At 47.8% G+C, this 19,396-nt stretch overlaps 1 protein-coding gene across 1 annotated transcript in view; it reads right to left on the reverse strand.

The window, feature by feature from the left end:
• The window catches only part of LOC309561587 (zinc finger CCCH domain-containing protein 7B-like), a 604,923-nt gene that overhangs the window by 427,880 nt on the left and 157,647 nt on the right, over nt 1–19,396 (reverse strand). The window contains exon 9 of the mRNA XM_082265580.1: nt 11,027–11,196. Coding sequence (XP_082121706.1) covers nt 11,027–11,196 — 170 coding nt within the window. The remainder of the gene's footprint in view (nt 1–11,026; nt 11,197–19,396) is intronic.

Raw genomic sequence — 19,396 nt, forward strand, 5'->3', positions numbered from 1 at the left:
TACGTCTGTCAATGAGCGACAGAGAAACAGAGCAGACGTCCCCCCACCCTTGAAACGGGTGAGGGCGCCCCATCGGGTTGAGGCAGACTGGGTCGCCGCATTAGAGTGGGCAGCTTTTGACTTGCCCGCCCAAGGCTTCTTCTGGCCACCAGAGGCCTTGAAGGATTTGCCCTTGTCTTGTGCCTTAAAGTCACAAAAGGACCCCTGGTTAGGTTTAAAGGAAGGACCCCGCTTACCGCGGAAAAAAACTTACCCTTGGACACCTGGGGCAGCAGTGTGCTTTTACCCCCAGTGACCCCTTAACCAACTCGTCCAGTGAGTCCCCAAAAAGGCGATTCCATGCATAAGGGATGTCAGATACCGTCTTCCTGGAAGTCTGGTCAGGCGACCAGCTTTTCAACCACACAATGCGACGGATTATCACTGCGACTGCAGATAAGCGTGAGGCTAAAGGGGCCTCATCCAAGGCCGCGTCACACAGGTATAAAACAGCCTGAATAATTTGGTCCACCATCTCCAGAGTAGCAGGAGGGGCGGAAACAGCCACAAGGGTGCGTCTGAGCACCTTAGTCCACTCCTCCACAGCCTGAGAGACCATAACTGAGGCGAACATAGTTTTAATCAAGGAACACGCCACCATATAGGAGTGGCGGGTAAGAGATTCCACCTGTCTATCCCCCAGGTCCCTAAACACCGGAGAATCCTCCGTGGGCATCAGAGTGGCCTCATTTAACCTGGAAACCGTGTGGTTCACCTTAGGGGCCACAGTCCAGCGCGAATCCGTCGGAGACGCAAAAGGATAACGGTACTGAAATTGCTTAGACACTACAAAATTGCGCTTTAAATTGCACCATTGCTCGTTCACTGTTTTATGAAACTCGGCGGGACAGGGAAATACCTGAACCGACTTCTGGGCTCTGCGGGTCCCGAAGGAAGACCGCTTACCCGGCGGGTGGGGCTCATCCTCCAAATGTAGCGTATCTTTAACAAAACTAATGAGCACAGACATTGCAGCGCGTTCTCTGGCCGACCCATGGGGGGGGGGGGGGGGGGGGAGTCCTCACCCTCCCCCTCCCCATCCGACAGAGGACTGAGACCCCTCAGGGGGTACACTGTCCATGGCAACCATATCAAGCTCTGAATCAGAATGAGAAGGCCTGTTTCTATTCTTAGAAGCCTGCTCAGACATCAACAGATCCACCTTGGACGCTAAAGTCGCAAGTGCAGCAGTAAGGGAGCCCTTTAAATCAGCGGTAGCGGCGGTTCCCACCGCAAAGCACCGCAATGAGGCAGCCTGTGCTACTAAATACTGAAAAGAATATAACAGCCAGCAAAGATATTATCCCAGAAAAATAGCAGAAAAGCCCCCCAGAAGTGTATCCATACAAACCATGCTGCCAGCTCGATCAGAATGCTTGCAGAGAGGAACGGATGTCACGCCGCTAGAGACCGAACATGGAACTCAGCTAAAAGAAAATGGTTGCCAATGTAAGTCTATGGGGGAGGCTTCGGGAAAATGGCAGCCGAGCACATAGGAAACTAAATTGCCCACCCTAAAGATGGCGCCCGAAAGGGCGCCAATTCACTACAGGGAAAAAGGCTGCTGCCCTCACATGAAGACGAACAGCCTGCCCACACCCAAAATGGTGGCCCCGCGGTTTTTACACCGCTGCGGCCCCCACACAAGTCTGTACCCCCAAATGTTGCACAAGCACTACTGAGGGACTCAGGGACCCCCGCTAACACCCCACACCGCAGCATGACCGCCAATAGCGCCCCCACAGGGACCATGAGGGACACACGGGAACCATACATACAGACATGAGGGGGATACCACAGACTCCAAACAGACTGCTATTCCCATACAGAGGCCCCACATACACCCCCGACATATATGGACAGAGGGGCAGCACCGTACTCAGCGATCCAGGAAAATTGTGGGTGCCGCTGTGGGATGGGAAGCCTCCCACCCTGGGTGGGGGTGCCGTCAGCCCAACAGGACGCTAGCAACACGCGGCGTACCGCAGTTGAGACATCCTAGCGAAGTAGCCACTCCACTGGCTTTGTCCCTGAGGACAGGGACAGGTCGTTTGCGAGGCCTAGGCATACGCATAGCCTGCTAAACGCTTGATGGCGGGCTGGGATTCCGTAAGGCTCAAGGATAACCAGTCCGATTCCCAGCTCCGCAAACGCAGTAGTCTTCCAAAGTCTGACTAAGCGCAGGAACAAATAAAAAGCTATAAGTGTACTTAGCAGAAATAAAAAAATGAAGTAAAAGGCTGAGACTGTAGCCCCAGCTAAGGGAAGCCTGCCTACTCCTAACTAGGCAAAAGAAAAACTGAATTGGGAATGCTGCTAGCAGGGGGGGTATTGGACCAGAGGGACAGCCCCCTATAGGTGTCTATGCAAAGCCTTTTGTGAATGTTTCTAACAAAATCTTCTGCCTAGCTTACTCCTGTGGATAAGAGGTCAATACCCATAAGTGAAGACTGTATGAGTGGGCGGCGACTGTCAGAGGACGTAAGAGAAATGAAAAGCATATGGCATAGCTGCAAACCTACCAAGACATGGCAATCCACCTAAACTGACAAGCCGGGCAAGGAGAGCATTAATAAGAGAAGCAGCCGAGAGGCTCATGGTAACTCTGGAGGAGCTGCAGAGATCCACAACTCAGGTGGATCTGTCCACAGGACAACTATTAGTTGTGCGCTCCACAAATCTGTCCTTTATGGAAGAGCGGAAATAAGAAAGCAATTGTTTAAATCAGGCATGTCCAACCTGCGGCCCGGAGCCGCTGGCAATGCGGCCCAGCGCAGAATTCCAGTCTCCCACCCGCTAACATTTATTCAAAACAGCCGCTCTCGCGGCCGCCGTCTATTGACATCTTTTTTTTTTTTTTTTTTTGGAGGAAATCGGCTGCCACGGCCGCCGATTGGCTGAGTTGCTGCTGCACTGCATTCTGGGAGTTGTAGTACGGACAGTGCTCAAGTTCTTGGTGGCGGTGGGTGGAGAGAACTGAGCATCAGGAAGCAGGAAACTACAACTCCCAGAGTCTTGAGGCGAGCAGAGGCGGGGCACGAGGGGACAGGTCATGTATGTCTGGATAGCTGCAGCAGTGAAACAGATGAGAACAGCGAACTTATAAAACTCCCAGAATCTTTGGACTGGAGGCAGGCAGAGGAAGATGTCATCACCTTCCAGGAGGCCGTGCAAGGAGCTGGAATCGGCATTACTGAGGTGAGAGACCCTGACACCCCCACCTAACCCCTACATTCCATCCCCCCCATACACCCCATTTACCCTGCCCCCGTACCCTGCCCACCCAGTAACCCTAAAATAGTAAATAGCCTTCAATACTGTCTGGTTGTCTGGTGCGGGCCATAGCCTGTGGGTCCTGATGGCCACTGCCTGTGGGTCCTACTGGCCACTGCCTGTGGGTCCTGCTGGGAGCTGGCCACTGCCTGCGGGTCCTACTGGCCACTGCCTGTGGGTCCTGCTGGGAGCTGGCCACTGCCTGCGGGTCCTACTGGCCACTGCCTGTGGGTCCTGCTGGGAGCTGGCCATTTCCTGTGGGTCCTGCTGGGCAGGCCATTGCCTGTGGGCCTGCTGGGAGCTGGCCATGGCCTGTGGGTCCTGATGGCCATGGCCTGTGGGTCCTGCTGGGAGCTGGCCACTGCCTGCGGGTCCTACTGGCCACTGCCTGTGGGTCCTGCTGGGAGCTGGCCACTGCCTGCGGGTCCTACTGGCCACTGCCTGTGGGTCCTACTGGCCACTGCCTGTGGGTCCTGCTGGGAGCTGGCCACTGCCTGCGGGTCCTACTGGCCACTGCCTGTGGGTCCTGCTGGGAGCTGGCCATTTCCTGTGGGTCCTGCTGGGAGCTGGCCATGGCCTGTGGGTCCTGATGGCCATGGCCTGTGGGTCCTGCTGGCCACTGCCTGTGGGTCCTGCTGGCCACTGCCTGTGGGTCCTGCTGGCCACTGCCTGTGGGTCCTGCTGGCCACTGCCTGTGGGTCCTGCTGGCCACTGCCTGTGTGTCCAGCTGGGAGCTGGCCATGGCCTGTGGGTCCTGCTGGCCATGGCCTGTGGGTCCTGATTGCCTTTGGGTCCTGCTGGCCATGGCCTGTGCGTCCTGCTGGCAGTTGGCCATGGCCTGTTGGTCCTGCTGGCCGTGGCCTATTGGTCCTGCTGGCCGTGGCCTATTGGTCCTGCTGGCCGTGGCCTATTGGTCCTGCTGGCCGTGGCCTGCGGGTCCTGCTGGCCGTGGCCTGCGGGTCCTGCTGGCCGTGGCCTGCGGGTCCTGCTGGCCGTGGCCTGCGGGTCCTGCTGGCCGTGGCCTGCGGGTCCTGCTGGCCGTGGCCTGCTGGTCCTGCTGGCCGTGGCCTGCTGGTCCTGCTGGCCGTGGCCTGCTGGTCCTGCTGGCCGTGGCCTGCTGGTCCTGCTGGCCGTGGCCTGTTGGTCCTGCTGGCCGTGGCCTGTTGGTCCTGCTGGCCATCGCCTTTTGGTCCTGGCAGTAACCGCCAGAAGGACCCGTCAGCAGTAACCGCCAGCATTACCCACCAACACTACCTGCCAGCATTACCCACCAGTAGTAACCACCAGCAGTCTGCAAAATAAGTAGAAAAGGTATGTGCATTAGCGTGTGTAAATTGTTGCAATATGTTTTTTAATAATTAGTTGTGTTTTATCATAATATGCCATGTCCTTGTTCATACATGTATGAATAATGACATGCCATTTTCTGGCTGCCTAAGTCATAGGTGCTACAGGGGCAACTATCCCCCAGCACATAACTGTAAGTATCCCAGCATATGCAGTGTTCCTGACTCCTCCCACCATGACCACTTCAAATCACTGACATGGTCATGGTGGTTAGAGTGTTCCTTTATTTTCTCTCAGAAGTAAACCTCTGTATACTGATTCCATTTCATGTGATCATCCTCTAGTTGTGTTAAATTAGTGAGTGTGTGTGGGGGGTGGGGGGGGGGGTGGCGCAGTAAGGGCGCAACAGCGTTTTATTACTTGTATACCTTAACTATAGTATATATTTAATATGCGGCCCGGGAAAATTTCTCTATGCTCAATGTGGCCCAGAGAAGCCAAAAGGTTGGACACCCATGGTTTAAATAAAGACATTACAAGTCCCATGCAGTTTGCGAGAAGCCATGTGGGGGACACAGCAAACGTGGAAGGTTCTCTGGTCTGATAAGAACAAACTTGAACTTTTTGGCCTAAAGCAAAAACGCTGTGTGTGTGGTGGAAAACCAACAATGCACATCAGCCTGAACACACCATCTACCAACTACAGCTTCTGCATTCTAAGCAAGACGATATGGAGAATCGCCTGCGCAGGTGCAACCATCTTCTCATGAAGGCCCATGGGCATGAGGCCTTTCTCTGATGTTTGCAGTGGAGAGAGCACACCGCATCCCTGCACGACCCCCCCCCCCCCCCATCCCCCGTGACAAGATTCTTCGCCTCTCTAGAGAAAAAGGTAACATACCATTCCGAAGTGGTCACGTGGCGGTGTTACCTGACTTTTCCAGCGAGGTCCAGCAGCAGAGATCCCGGTTCCAGGAGATTAAAGTGGAGTTTCGGCCTATTTTGCAACTTTAGTGATTCCTGGAGTGCTCACTATGCTGATGAACAATTTGGCATTTTCGATTTTTTTCGGGGGTCCCTTACCTTATTTTAAGGGCATTTTTGATTGTACTTCCTCCTTCTCCATCCTCTGTGGCCGCGGCCACCGACATCACTTTGCATTGCATCCTGGGAGCTGTTTGTCATCACTCCCAGGAGGCTGTAATCAGGAAGAACTCCCAGAACACCAAGGTAGTATTTTCAGAAATACTACCTGTACCTCGAGCCACACCAGAGAGGCAGCGGGAGATTAGGGAAGTTAACAAGTGGCTGAGGAGCTGGTGTAGTAAGGAGGGTTTCGGGCTCCTGGATAACTGGGCCGACTTCTCAGTCGGCCACCGGCTCTTTGGTAGGGACGGATTGCACCTAAATGGGGAGGGTGCAGCCGTACTGGGTGAGAAGATGACCATAAAGTTAGAGGAGCTTTTAAACTAGGTGATGGGGGGAGGGTACAGATGTAGAATTAGCCAGTGGAAAGCAAGATTCAGAGGGCACAAATGGGGACATTAGCGGTAGGGTGTTCAGAGCTCCTAAACCCAGGGTGGGTATGGGGAAAAATCTCAAGAGCAGCCTAAAAACATCAAATGAGGATATATGCAACCGGTCAAAATTAAGAGGTTTATATACCAATGCCAGAAGCCTGACCAACAAGATGGGAGAGCTGGAGCTACTGTTGTTTGAGGAGGACTTCGATTTTGTGGGGATAACAGAGACTTGGTTTGACAGCTCTCATGACTGGATGGCGACCATTCAGGGGTACTCCCTTTATCGCAGAGATAGCGAAGGTAAAAAAGGGGGAGGGGTATGTCTGTATATTAAGAACAGTGTACAGGTAAATATGAGGGATGATAATAATGGAGCTATGGACGAGGTAGAATCCCTATGGGTAGAACTTCAAAGGGAAGGCACTGTGGGGAAGGTAATATTGGGCGTATGCTATAGGCCCCCCAACCAGAGGGAGGAGGGGGAGGCGGACCTCCTTTTACAGATAGGATTGGCAGCAAGGATGGGAAATGTCATTATAATGGGGGACTTTAATTATCCAGATATAGACTGGGTAGAAGGAACCGAGCATTCAGCCAAGGTTCGGCAGTTCCTAAATGTTTTGCAGGACAATTTCATGGGTCAGGTGGTGAATGCACCGACAAGAAACTATGCGGTACTTGACCTACTGATTACCAACAATACAGACCTGCTTACGGATATAGAAATACGGGGCAACTTAGGAAACAGTGACCATAGGTCAATTAGTTTCAGTATTAATCATAGTAATAGGAAACATAAAGGGTAATATAAGAACACTGAATTTCAAAAGAGCCAATTTCCCAAAACTGCGCTCGCTGCTAGAAAAAATCAAATGGGATAGAACCCTGGGAAGAAAGAACATTGAGGAAAAATGGGAGTGCTTCAAGAGCATACTTAAAGCCAGTGCATCCCAAAGGGAAATAAATTTATAAGAGCGAAACTAAACCCTGGGTGGCTAAACTGCAACATAAAAAAGCATATTAGTGCTAAAGAAAAGGCCTTCAAAAATACAAGGCTGAGGGGTCATTGGCAGCATTCAAGCATTACAAAGAGTGTAATAAGAAATTTAAAGACAAAATCAAGGTGGCTAAAATAGAACACGAGAGACATATAGCGAAAGAGAGTAAAAAGAACCCAAAAAATTCTTTAAGTATATAAACAGTAAGAAAGCGAGGCCAGAACACATTGGCCCCATAAAAGCCAACAAAGGAAATATGGCCACAGAGGACAGAGAAAAGGCGGAAGTGTTAAATAATTTCTTCTCTTCAGTCTTCACAAAAGAATCGGGGGGCTACACTAACCCAGCTTGTAAGGCCAAACTAAATAACACACCTCAGGAAGTACCGCCATGGCTAACAGAAGATAGACTTAGAACTAAACTAGAGAAACTTCACATAAATAAATCACCGGGACCGGATGGCTTGCACCCGAGGGTTCTTAAAGAGCTCAGCCAGGTGATTGCCAGCCCATTATTGTTGATCTTTAAGGATAGTTTACAGATGGGTATGGTGCCAGCTGATTGGAAAAAAGCCAACGTGGTACCAATATTTAAAAAAGGGTAGAGATATATCCCGGGTAACTATGGGTCGGTCAGCCTAACATCAGTAGTCTGCAAGATTTTGGAGGGGATGTTAAGGGACCACATACAAGACTTTAGTAATGAAAATGGTATTATTATTAGTAATCATCATGGATTCATGAAAAATCGTTTTTTCCAAACCAATCTATTAACCTTCTATGATGAAATGAGCTGCCACCTAGATAAAGGTAAGCCTGTGGATGTGGTGTATCTGGACTTTGCAAAGGCCTTTGACACAGTTTCCAGCAAACGCTTACTGTTCAAACTAAGGAAGGTAGGTATGGACCATAAGGTGAGTACCTGGATAGAGAACTGGCTCCAGGGGAGAGTGCAAAGGGTGGTGATTAATGGGGAGTACTGGGCGGGTGTAGAAAGTGGGGTCCCCCAGGGTTCTGTCCTGGGACCAATCCTGTTTAATTTATTCATAAATGATCTAGAGGAGGGGATATCTAGTACAATCTCAGTATTTTCGGATGATACTAAACTAAGCATGCCAATATCTTCTATGCAGGATGTGGAAACCTTACAAGCGGACCTGAACAAAATAATGGGGTGGGCAACTACATGACAGATGAGGTTTAATGTTGAAAAATGTAAAGTAATGCACTTGGGTGCCAGAAACCAGAAAGCAAGCTACTCACTGGGGGGGGGGGGGGAAACCTCTGGGTGAGTCTAAGATGGAAAAGGACCTGGGGGTACTAGTAGACCAACAGGCTTGGCAGTGGCATGCAATGCCAAGCCGCTGCAAACAAAGCCAACAGAATACTGGGATGCATAAAAAAGGGGATTCACTCCAGAAATAAAGAGATTATTCTCCCACTCTACAAGACTCTGGTCCGGCCACATCTGGAGTATGCTGTCCAGTTCTGGGCACCGGTCCTCAGGAAGGATGTGCTGGAACTGGAGAGAGTCCAGAGAAGGGCAACAAAAATAATTAGGTGAATGGAGGACATCAGCTATGAGGAAAGACTACAAGCACTGGACTTATTCTCTCTCGAGAAGAGACAATTGAGGGGGGATATGATATCAATGTACAAATACTGTACTGGCGACCCTAGCATAAGGAACAAACTATTCAGAGAAAGGGAATACAATAAGACATGTGGCCACTCACTAAAACTAGAGGAAAGGCGGTTTAACCTTACTCAGCAGGACACAGCAGATTACACTGCAGCTTCAGATGCCCACATCCAAGATGGCCGCGCCCAGACAGTATTTTTAAAAGTAAGATTTTGACTAAAATCCAATACTGTACACCTTGTAAGTATGAGAATAGCGGTTCTGTAAAGGGCAATGGATTAGTATTATAGGGGTATCTTTAGTTAAAAAAGGTATTCGAGGCCGGAACTCCGCTTTAAGAGGCACTTGCGTGCCCTCCACCTTTAGTATGCCATGTTGTATCCTACACATCTACGGGTGGAGGTAGACGACTGAGTCCAGTTTTTGAGGCTCCTGAATTGGATTTGGAGTAGCTGGACCGCGGAATGTACTTGCTTGAGTTATTTTTTGCTGTTGGCTAGTCCGTGGTTACTACCTCTGTGAATGGATGCATCCCCTTTGACTAACAAGCTTTGGCCCTCAATAAGCCTCCTTACTTGGTTCCTTAGAATCCTGAGAGGCCTATGGCCTCCATGTGTCTTCTATGTCATTTGTGTTTTTTTTTTTTTTTGGTACATTGCCCAGAGGCTCATCAAAAACTCCCTGTGGATGTCTTGTGGGAATGATGCTCCTGACTCTTTCTCCTTATTATAGGTAGACTCCTCTATTATCACAACTGTGAACCGAAGACCTATTCTTAGTTATATGGTCTGTCATCTCTTAGCGCTTTTCAGAGAAGTAACCGCCCCTGAGAATTTTGTGTTCTTTTATTTTTTTTTTATCATCTTCAAAGCATTGCTCTTAGTTGCTATGCTGCAAGTCTAGCGCCCCAGCCACAGTTCTGCACCTTTTTGAAGGTCCAGGGTGTGTGCTGGGGATTTCTACTTGTAATAGTTTCAAGGTTTTGGGTTTAGGTTTGTACATGCTTGGGATGGTGTAGAGCCGAGTGAGTTAGGGTTTCAATTTTTTTTCATTTTTTTTTATTTTATTTTTGGTTCTTCAGAGTACAGGCCTACACTTATTTAACAACAGTTGGAATAACACTGAAGGTGCACTAGCATATGCCACTAATATGCTTTGTTTTAGTTTTATGCTGCTTGACATGTATTGGGCTCCACTGTCTTGGTGGTTCACCCTTGCCGTCTGTCTTTATTATTACTTTGTCCCCTCCAAATGGTGCCTTTCAAATTGTTAACCTGGAACTTTTCGTGGCCTTAGGGAAAGGGTGAGCCATACTGTATTTTTTAAAGAACCAATGTGCAGATATCATTGTATTGGTTGAAACATGCGTTGTTGGCTCCTTACAGCGTGCACTGAGGAGGCCGTGGATTGGCTGGGTGTTTCACTCTACCTACACTAGTCACTCTAGAGAAGTGTCTGTACTTATTGCCAAATCTGTGGCTTTTGTTATACAGTCAGTGAAGTTGGACCTCCAGGACCGATTTGTTTTTTTTGTTTTTTTTTATTGGCTCATATTAATAGTAAAATATTTTGAAATCCATTTATCATTTTCCTTTCCCTTCACAATTATGTGCCACTTTGTGTTGGTCTAGGACATAAAATCCCAAGAATATACATTTACATTTTTGGTTGTAACATGACAAAATGTGGAAAATTTAAAGCGGAGTTGCACCCAAAAGTGGAACTTCCGCTTTAGGTAGTCCTAACCCCCTGGCATGCCACATTTGGCATGTATTTTTTTTGGGGGGAGAGGGTACCTAGTTTTGACAGGTACCCACTTCTGCTCGGAGCGCCGCAGCGCCCTGAGCGGAAGTTCTCCTCTCCCCCTCCCTCCCTGCAATCTTCTGGGACATGTCAGTGGTTCCAGAAGATTGCCAGGCCAATCAAGACGCGCAGCGCAACTCGCGCATGCGCAGTGCGTAGCCGGCTGTGAAGCCGCAAACTGTCACAGCCAGGTGCCCACACCATTGATGCTGGCGCCGACGAGACCAGAGGGAGAGGATCGAGGCTTCGGGCGGCCGCATCGCTGGACCGTGGGACAGGTGAGTGTGTGTGTTTATAAAAGTCAGCAGCTACACATTTGTAGCTGCTGACTTTTAATAAACACAGAAAAGGCTGGAACTCCACTTTAAAGGGGTATGAATACTTTTTCAAGCCAATGTATGTAACCAATTTTAAATTGCTTTCAAGACTTACATTGTCCAGACAAAAAAATAATCCTCTCACCATTTCCAATTCCAGAAATGAGTCCAGCTCATCCCCAATTACATCACAGTCAGTAAAATAATGGTTAGCTGCAGGAGCCATGGTAGAGGTCACTGAAGGGAGATGTGCAGCAGCTCCTAAACTGTTATTGGAACAGTTAATTCCAAGGGATGATGGGAACAGTTCTGATTCTGGAAAAAAAAAATTATTATTATTAATAATTAATTATTATTAAGAAATATTAAAATTTTTGTCTCTGTTGAAATCGACTCAAAAAATATTTACAACAAAGTCAACATCGGCTATAGCTTACAGCGCCCATTTTACATTTAACATACAAGGTAAAATATTTTATACCTTAATGCATTCTATGCATTCTATGCATTAGGCTAAAAATATTTCTGAGTTCTGCTCCCCCCCCCCTCACAGGCCTCCCTAAATACTTACCTAGCTCAAAGGCAGCAGCGGGAGCCATTGGCTGCTGTCAATTTCAGCCAGTGAGGAGGAACAGGGGTGGGAATGAGCCAGGTCGTTTGTCAAAGGACGCACCCAGCGCTGCTCACAATTGAGCTTGCACAAATGCAGTGGCTTGCTATGGGGGCACTCAGAAGTGTGGAGAAGCCAGGAGCTCCGGATGGGAAGCCCAGAAGAGGAGGATCAGGGCTGCTTTGTGCAAAATCACAAAGCAAGCAAGAAAAGTTTGCCATTAAAAAATAAAAAAATTCTACTTACAATTACTTTAACATTTTCGCTGCCAGGCCCTGCGCTTCACCTTTAACCACTTTACCGCTGAGTACCGGAGTACTACTGCGGCAAAGTGGCACGATCCCGTCTGACGACGTAGACCTACGTCGCCAGACTCCTCCCGTGTAGGCGGCGCTCGCGCGCCGCCGGAGGCGCGCTCCCGCTGTTTTCATTCACAGCGGGAGTCAGGCCAGGGGAGGAGCAGCGGTGATCGCCGCTGCTCTGCCCCGATCGTCGGGGAATCCAGTTTGGAGATCCGCCCGCCTGTGTAAACAGAGCGGGCGGATCTCCTCCGTGACAGGGAGTGACAGATCGGACTGTTCAGCATAGCTGGACATCCGATCTGTCCCTGTCTCACTCAGTCCCCTCCCCCCCCACACGTCAGTAAGCACCAGGCATACATTAACCCCTCCCTCTCCAATAAAATTAACCCCTTCCCTGCCAGTGTCATTTTTACAGTAACAGTGCATATTTATAGCACTGATTACTGCAGTAATGTCACTGGTACCCCCAAAAGTGTCAAAAATGTCAGTCAAGGGTCCAATCTGTCCGCCGCAATGTCGCAGTCCCGCAAAAAAAAAAAAAAATCGCAGATCGCCGCCATTACTCGTTAAAAAAAAACACACCAAAAATGACAAAAATCTTTCCCTTTGTTAGTAAACGCAATAACTTTTGCGCAAACCAATCAAAATACGCTTATTGCGATTTTTTTTTACCAAACATAGGTAGCAGAAAACAAATTGGCCAAAAATTTTTAAAAAAAATTGGTTTTTACATCTTTTTGGGGGGGAATTTCATATAAAAAAATGTGAAAAATATTGTTATTTTTTCAAAATAAACGCTCTTTTTTTGTTTATAGCGCAAAAAGTAAAAAAATCGCACAGGTGATCAAATACCACCAAAAGAAAGCTCTGTTTGTGGGAAAAAAAGGACGTAAATTTTGTTTGGGTACGGCGTCGCATGACCGCGCAATTGTCAGTTAAAGTCGTACAGCGCCGAATCGCAAAAAGTGGCCCAGACGTAAGACAGCAAAATGCTCTAGTGGTAAAGTGGTTAACTACCTCCCACCCGGGCCATAGTACATATACGGCCGGGCGGGAGTCTCGTCCTTCTGAATGGACGTTGCGGAACGTCCTTCAGAAGGAGAGAGATCGCGCCGCCGCGGGCACGGGCAGCGGCGCGATCTCGATGTGCCTGTGTCCGACGGACACAGAGCGACATCATTCGGCAGGAGGGCCCTGTGATTGGCCCTCCTGATCACATGACGGCTGTGTCCAATCACAGCCGTCATGTAATGTAAATAGAGCCGTTGTAACGGCTTCGATCTCTTCTCCTCCTGACAGATCCTGTCAGTGTGAGGAGAAGGAGAGGATCGGTGCTGCTGCGGGGGTGATCAGTATTTCTAATTACTCACTGATCACAGGGGGGGTCTGTGCTGGTAATCAGAACATTGATTACCAGTGCAGCCCTGGGGGGGGGGGGAGGGGTGCCACTAAGCCACCAGGGATGCCCACCCATGACCACCAGGGATGCCCACTATGGCCACCAGGGATGGCAAACAGGGCTCAGAGAGCCCCCCAGTGCCCTCCCTATCAGTGTTGCCCACCAATGCCATCTATCAGTGCTGCCCACCAGTGCCGTTATTGCCATCTATCAGTGCCACCCACCAGTGCCCATTATTGCCCACCAGTGCTGCCCATCAGTGCCCATCAGTGCCCCCCATCAGTGCCGATCATTGCCGCCCAACAGTGCCACCTATCAGTGCCCATCAGTGCTGCATATCAGTGCCACCCCATCAGTGTCTCCTCATCAGTGTCTCCTCATCAGTGTCTCCTCATCAGTGTCTCCTCATCAGTGTCTCCTCATCAGTGTCTCCTCATCAGTGTCTCCTCATCAGTGTCTCCTCATCCTCATCAGTGTCTCCTCATCAGTGTCTCATCAGTGCAGGAAAAAACGTATCCATTTACAAAATTTTATAACCTAAACAAAAAAACTTTTTTTTTTTTTTCAAACTTTTGAGTCTTTTTTTATTTGTGCACCAAAAAAGAAAAAACCTGACGGTGATCAAATACCACCAAAAGAAAGCTCTATTTGTGGGGGGAAAATGACAAATTTGGTTTAGGTACAGCATTGCATGACCGCGCAATTGTCATTCAAATTGCAACAGCGCTAAAAGCTGAAAATTGGTCTGGGAAGGAAGGGGGTTTAAGTGCCCTGTATTGAGGTGGTTAAACTCAGCTGGCCGCACCTTTTTTGCAATTTTTCAAATGCTTTTTATTTTTCCCTTCAGAGTTTGTAAAAGACCTCCCAAATCATAGGTTTTCTAAAAGCAAATGACCAGTAGAATAAAATGAAGGTGCTAGTGATTTTTGAGGCCCCACGATATTTGGGCAAATGTTTATCAAAGCAATATTTACATTGAAAATACATTAAAAATCATTATTAGCAGATACAAACCCGGAAAATTTAAAAAAATTCCTGCTGAATTCCTTTTAAATATAAAAGCTAAACTTGTATTGAGTTAGTAAATAACAAATATTTGTAGATTTCAAATTGCGCCATTTTGCAAAACAATGAAAATTGAACATAGGCAAAAAATTCTTTAAAAATCTGAAGTTTTTCATTTTTCACATACAGCTTTCCAAGTTTGTAAAAGACCCCCAAAACTATATATTTTCTGTAAGCACATGATCAGTAGAATAAAAAGAAGGGGATACGGATTTTCAAGCATCGTCCTATTTGCGTAAATATATATTAACGCAACTTTCACTCCCTTCCTGCCAAGGCCAATTCTCAGCTTTCAGTGCTCCCACAATTTGATTGACAAATACTCAGTCATGCACTACTGTACCCAAACAACATTTTTATAGTTTTTCTCACATAAAGAGCTTTTTTTTGTGGTATTTAATCATCACTAGATTTATTTTTATCGACATAAGTGAAAAAAAGGTAAAAGAAAATTGAGAAAATTTTTTTTTTTTTTTAGTTTCTAATATAAAATTATGCAAGTAAGTAATTTTTGTTCATAAATTTGGGCCAAAGTGTAAACTGCTACATATCTTTGGTAAAAATAACCCAAATTAGTGGATATTATTTAGTCTGTGTTGAAGTGTCTACAAGCTATGGTGCAAAATATTAAAAAATGTATCACACCTGATATACTGAATTTTCTTTTTTTTTCATTTCTTGAGGTCCTGAAATGTCAAGACAGTACAAATACCCCCCCAAATGACCCCTTTTTGGAAAGCAGACAGTCCAAGGTATTTATTAAGAGGCATGGTGAGTTTTTGAAGTTGCACGTTTTTCCCACAATTCTTGGGAAAATTAAGAAAATTGGATTTTTGACTTACCGTAAAATCCATTTCTCTAATGTCCATTGATGGACACAGCTGATTCTTCTTAACTATTGGGTTATACTGCCCCCTACAGATGTAGGACACTAGGCAGGAAAAAGCTTGACTATGCCTATGGGCAGTCAAGGGGGTATACACCCACTCTCAGCTATAGGCACTCAGTTTAATAACAAGCAGTGTCAGAACAAAGCCAACTACACAGAGGGGTGGTTGCGGTGTCCGTCAATGAACATCACAGAAATGGATTTTACATTAAGTCAAAAATCCAATTTTCTCTTTCGTTCATTGACGGACCCAGCTCCTGATTCTTCTTAGCTATTGGGACGTCCCAAAGCAGTGTTAAACATGAGGGGTGGGAAAACATCAGAAAAAAAATTCCCAAGGCTAACCATAGCCAACCAGTTAACAGAGCTCAACCATAAACAACTGGAGCTCACCCGAAAAACAATACACCCTCAAAGAGGACTAGCTCCTCTAAACAGCAGCCAGCAAAACCTTGTGGCCAAAAGAAGCATCCGCAGATGCCAACACAATCACTAAACAAAAACGTTGTAAAAGTGTCCAGCGACGACCAGGTGGCGCCTTGCAAACCTATGTTACTGACGCTTGAAGACTGAAAGCACAGGAGACACTAAGCGCCCTAGTAGAATGCGTCTAAACAGGGAGAGGAGGAACCAGACCCCTAATGCAATAGGCCTGAACCACCGTCTATTCCATCAGGAAATGGTCGCAGAAGAAGCGGACAACCCTTTGTGAGGTCTGTCTATGAGCACAAAGAGTCTGACTTCCTAAAACACTCCGTAGCTGCCAGGTACACCCTAATTGCCCAGACCACATCCAAAACATGCAAGGCAATTTTCTTTAGATGTTTAGGCCTGGGACACAGGGAAAGCAACACAATGTCTTCATTCAAATTACAGTCAGGAAACCCCCTTAGGAAGGAAAGACGGACGGGGTAAAGCACCACCTTATCCTTGTGAGTCACCATAAGAGGAACGACAGGATAACGCCGTCAGATCAGACACCCTGAATGCAGAGGTGATCGCCACCAAAAAAAGGCCAACTTCTGGAGCAACGTAAACAGGGAAACCTTCTGAATATTTTCAAAGAAGCTTCAGTAGAGCTGAAAGCACCACATTAAGATTCCCGGGCGGCAACGGAGATCGCACTTAAAGAACCAAATGTCGGACACCCTGAAGAAAAAGGTACACACCAGGAAGTGTGTGGCCAAAGGTCATTGGAATAAGACTGCCAAAACCCGATACCTGACCCTTGATGGTACTCAAGGCCAATTTCTGTTCAACCCCCCTTTGAAGGAAGGATAAGATCCGATACACTGAGAAGGAGCGAGAATGAACCCCAAAAGACTCAGACCATGCAATGTATGTCTTCCATGTACGATGGTAGATCTTCCTAGAGGCAGATTTCCTAGCTTCTAACAGTGTAGCAATCACTAATTCAAACAAACCTCCATTCTTCAGCACCTGGCGTTCAACAGCCAAGCCGTTAAAGCCAGCTACTGTAAAGCAGGATGGAATATTAGTCCTTGGGACAGCAGAACGTCCCTGAGAGTAAGTCCCCAAGGAGCATCGGTGACCAGCCGTACCAGATCAGCATACCAAGACTGGCGAGACCAGTCTGGTGCCACTAGAAAGACTGGAATTCCTTCTGCCTGAATCCTGCACAGAAGTCGTGGCAGAAGTTTAAGAGGGCTGGAACGAATCAGTCAGCCCACCTTAGAATGCCTGCTACTTACCGAGCCCGTCAGGACACTTCTTGTGCCCCCTTGGTGATTGACAGACCACGGCAGTGGCATTGTCCGAATGAATTCATACAGGACACCCCTGAAGAAGATCATCCAATGAGCCAAAGTTTGATCGCTCGGATTACACTAATCGTCAATCTGGGCTCTGCAAGAGTCCAGACCCCCTGGGCACCTCTGTGCTGAGGACGACTCCCCACCCGGACAGGCTGGAATCCGTACAATCATCCAGTACACGGGGAGAAGAATTTTCCCTGTCGAAGTGCCGGAGAGCAAAGCCACCTCTGGAGACCGTGGATCCTTGACCCATTTCACCAGAATCTCTGCAGCAGAGATTTTGTGTCGAACTGTGCAAACAGAGCACCTCGAGGGTGGACACCATCAGGCCCAGCACACGCATGCAAGCCCAGAGGAATAACCCTCTGCTGAACAACAGAAGTTGAATTGCCTCCTGCAATGTCTGGAGGTTTTCCCCAGGGAAGAAACACTCTAGCTGAGGCCGGAGTCCAGAGTCAGACCCAGATAGGCCATTTTTTATGGACAGAACCAAAGCAGACTGCTAAATGTTCAGGATCCAACCAAACTCCCTCAGAGTTTGCAGAGCAATCTCCAGTAGTCCATCAGAGCAGTCGGAGACTCGGCTCGCAGAAGAAGATCGTCCAGGTACCCAAGTACCCCGGATCTCCCACTGACTCAAACAATGCCAGCATCGGGCCAACACTCCTGTAAAGACCCGAGGTGCGGAGTTGAGACCTAAGGTCAGCGCCACAAACTGAAAATGCTCCTAGTCAATGGCAAAACGGAGGAAGCACTAATGACCAGCACATATTAGAATGTGCAGGTAGGCATCTTTGTTGTCGATAGAAGCAAGAAGAAAACCCCGATGTAGGGACACCACTACCATGTGAATAGACTACATGCAGAACTTCCGTACTCACCTTGAGGTCCAGAATTGGACGTACCTTGTCTTCCTTCCTGGGGACTGTAAAGAGGTTTGAGTAAAAACCCCTGAAAATGTTCCGAAGTCGGAACTAGAACAATCACCCCTTGAAATAACAAGTCTTGCACTGTCCCAAAGAGACCCCCTAAGGGATCTGGGGACAAGTGCAGGTTGGAAGGGAAAAAACCTTTCCGGAGGACCAGACCGAACTCGATCCCGTGGCCTGACTGAATAACTTTGTGGACCCACTTTTCCTGTACCAGGAAGGTCCATGGATCCGGAAGAAGTCCTTCAACCCCAGATACGGGTGAAGCCGCCCCTTAAAGCAGAGGCAGCAAGTCTGGAAGAGCCGACTGGTGGCTTGCCAGACCAGGTCCTCTTGGAATCTATGGGTGAGCCCCTGGGGGTATACATCCATTCACTCTGCTATAGCCATTCAGTTTTGTTGCAAGCAGTGTCAGAAGAAAATAACCCCAACAAAACATATATATATATATAGAGGGGCGGGTGCTGCGTCTGTTAATGAACTTCAGCGAAAAGGATTTTACGTTAAGTAAAAAAAACAGTTTTCTCCATCATTCATTGACAGACGCGGCTCCATATTCTTCTTAACCATTAGGATGTCCCAAAGCAGTATTCACATGAGGGGTGGGAAAATGCAGAAAAGAACATAATTCCCAAAAGCTAAACTTAGCCAGGTAACATGGAGCTCTAACAGGAACAACTGGAGCTCACCTAGAAACATACACCCTCAAAGAGAAAAAAATTCTCTTTTAAACAGCAGCCTTCAGAACCTTGCTGCCAAAAGAAGCTTCTGAAGATGCCAACACATCTACCTTGTAGTATTTTGTGAATGTGTGCACAGACTACCAAGTTGCCGCTTAGCAAACTTGTATCACTGATGCCTGATGGCGAAAAGCACAGGGGGCACTCAGCGCCCTAGTAGAATGTGCCTTCACAGGGAAAGGTGGAACCTGGCCCTTTATTTAATAAGCTTGTACCACCATCTGCCTGATCCATCTGGATATGGTCGCAGCAGACGCAGCTAATCCTTTCCGAGGTCCGTCCGCAAAGACAAATGCTAGTCTGATTTTCTGAAGGATTCAGTAGCCGTCAAGTATACCCTGATTATCATAACCACATCCAAGGAAAATTCTTTAGGATGTTTAGGCTTATGACATAACGAAGGCAGCATAAGGTCTTCATTTAGGTAGAAATCCGTGACCACCTTAGGAAGAAATAACTGATTAGGTCGAAGTACCATCTTGTCTCTGTGGACCACTAAATAAGGTGAATGGCAGGATAGCACCGCCAATTCCAACACTCTGTGCGCAGAGGTAATAGCCACTAAAAAGGCTACCTTCTGCGGCCGTGTAAGCAGAGGAATCTCCCTAATGTTTTCAAAAAGAGGTTTCTGAAGAACTGAAAGTACCAGATTAAGATCCCACAGAGGTAACCGGGAACGTATCGGGGGAGCCATGTGGCAAACACATCACACGAGCTAACACCTGACCTTTGATAGTACTCAAGGCCAACAGCTGCTCAACCCCCCTTTGGAGGAGAGACAATATCCAAGCCACTGAAAATAAGCG

This window comes from Pelophylax lessonae (genome assembly GCF_965119305.1).
Source record: "Pelophylax lessonae genome assembly, chromosome: 8".
NCBI classification, from domain to species: domain Eukaryota; kingdom Metazoa; phylum Chordata; class Amphibia; order Anura; family Ranidae; genus Pelophylax; species Pelophylax lessonae.